General features: G+C 48.2%; 1 protein-coding gene across 1 annotated transcript in view; it reads left to right on the forward strand.

Moving 5' to 3' along the window:
• The window catches only part of cand1 (cullin-associated and neddylation-dissociated 1), a 13,716-nt gene extending 12,424 nt beyond the window's left edge, over positions 1–1,292 (forward strand). Inside the window, exon 26 of the mRNA XM_037695950.1 lies at positions 780–1,292. Within this exon, the coding sequence (XP_037551878.1) occupies positions 780–1,004 (225 nt within the window). The 3' untranslated portion in view covers positions 1,005–1,292. The remainder of the gene's footprint in view (positions 1–779) is intronic.
• Positions 1,293–1,501: the final 209 nt, after the last annotated feature.

The raw sequence follows: 1,501 nt of genomic DNA on the forward strand, positions 1-1,501 counted from the left end.
AAGGAAGGTAGAGAGCTGGCTGACATGATGCTGAGAAGGAAGGTAGATGTTTTATGTGTCCAAGAGACCAAGTGGAAGGGCAGCAAGGCTCGCAGCATTGGAGCAGGGTTCAAACTGTTTCACCATGGTGTGGATAGAAAGAGAAATGGAGTAGGGGTGGTCCTGAAGGAGGAGCTGGCAAAGAATGTAGTAGAGGTGAAAAGAGTGTCAGATAGGGTGACGTGTCTGAAGGTAGAAGTAGACGGTCTGATGCTAAATGTTGTCAGTGGTTCTGCTCCACAGGTTGGATGTGATCAGCACAACTGGGAGATGAAGTTAGAGAGGACATGGAGGTAGTTGGAGTGAGGACAGAGGACTCGCTGTAGAGACCCCTGAAGAGGGAACAGCTGAAAGAACAACTGCACCTCTGTCCTGGAGTTAGAATAGAAGACAAGCTGTAGACTTGAGGACCAGAACCATAAACCCCCACAGAAACGGGTCATTTGTAAAGTTCTGTCTTCCGTCCAGGCCCGTGTTGTGGTCTTTTGTCATGGATCTGTTCCAGCAGATAAAACTGACAACGTCTAAGTAAATAAATAAAACTTTCTGGATGGACAAAGTTCCTGCAGTAAAAGTACATCTTTGAACTTTAAGATGGATTAAAATTAAAACTCTAACTTTAGAGCTCTCACCGTTTAATAACTCACCCAGAACCTTCCACCTCGGCTCAGTGTCCAGCGGCAGGAGTTGGTTCATGCGCCGCCGCCGTGACGTTTTAACGACGCGCCTCCTCTCCGCAGGTGAAGGCCAACTCGGTGAAACAGGAGTTCGAGAAGCAGGACGAGCTGAAGAGGTCGGCGATGCGGGCCGTCGTGGCGCTGCTGACGATCCCCGAGGCCGAGAAGTCGCCGCTGATGTCCGAGTTCCAGTCCCAGATCTCGTCCAATCAGGAGCTGGCGGCCATCTTTGACTCCATCCAGAGAGACTCCAGCTCCGCCAACATGGAGTCCATGGACACCAGCTAAAGAAACACGGACAGAACGAGTTTCCCATGATGCAACACGGCACCACCTCGCTGCTGGAGCGCCAAACCCTGCAGCATGTTTCCATAACGACAGGACACACACACACACACACACACACTTGTAGTGACACACACACTCTCCTAGAGATCAATCGTTCCATGATGCATTGCACTGATTTCTGCAGTTGGACAAAACGGACAGATGGACGGACAAAAAGGACAAAAATCGAAAAGTAAAAAAAAAAAAAAAAAACTAGAAAAATATTTTCCATCAGAGGCTGGAAAGCTCTTCATGAGATCTTATTATTGCCTGATCTCTGTTCATCGTTCTTTTTTATTTCTTTTCATAATTCCAGGAAGTTCTGCAGGTGCTGTAACCTGATTGGCTGCTGACAGTGACTGACAGTTAGCATTATCTGAACGGACCAATGGGAAAACAGTAAACGGCCTTCCCTGCCTGAGGACGTGGCGACCAATAGAAGGGCTTGCTCTGTTTTT

The sequence above is a fragment of the Nematolebias whitei genome, chromosome 22 (assembly GCF_014905685.2).
Source record: "Nematolebias whitei isolate Nwh7 chromosome 22, NemWhi1, whole genome shotgun sequence".
NCBI lineage: Eukaryota > Metazoa > Chordata > Actinopteri > Cyprinodontiformes > Rivulidae > Nematolebias > Nematolebias whitei.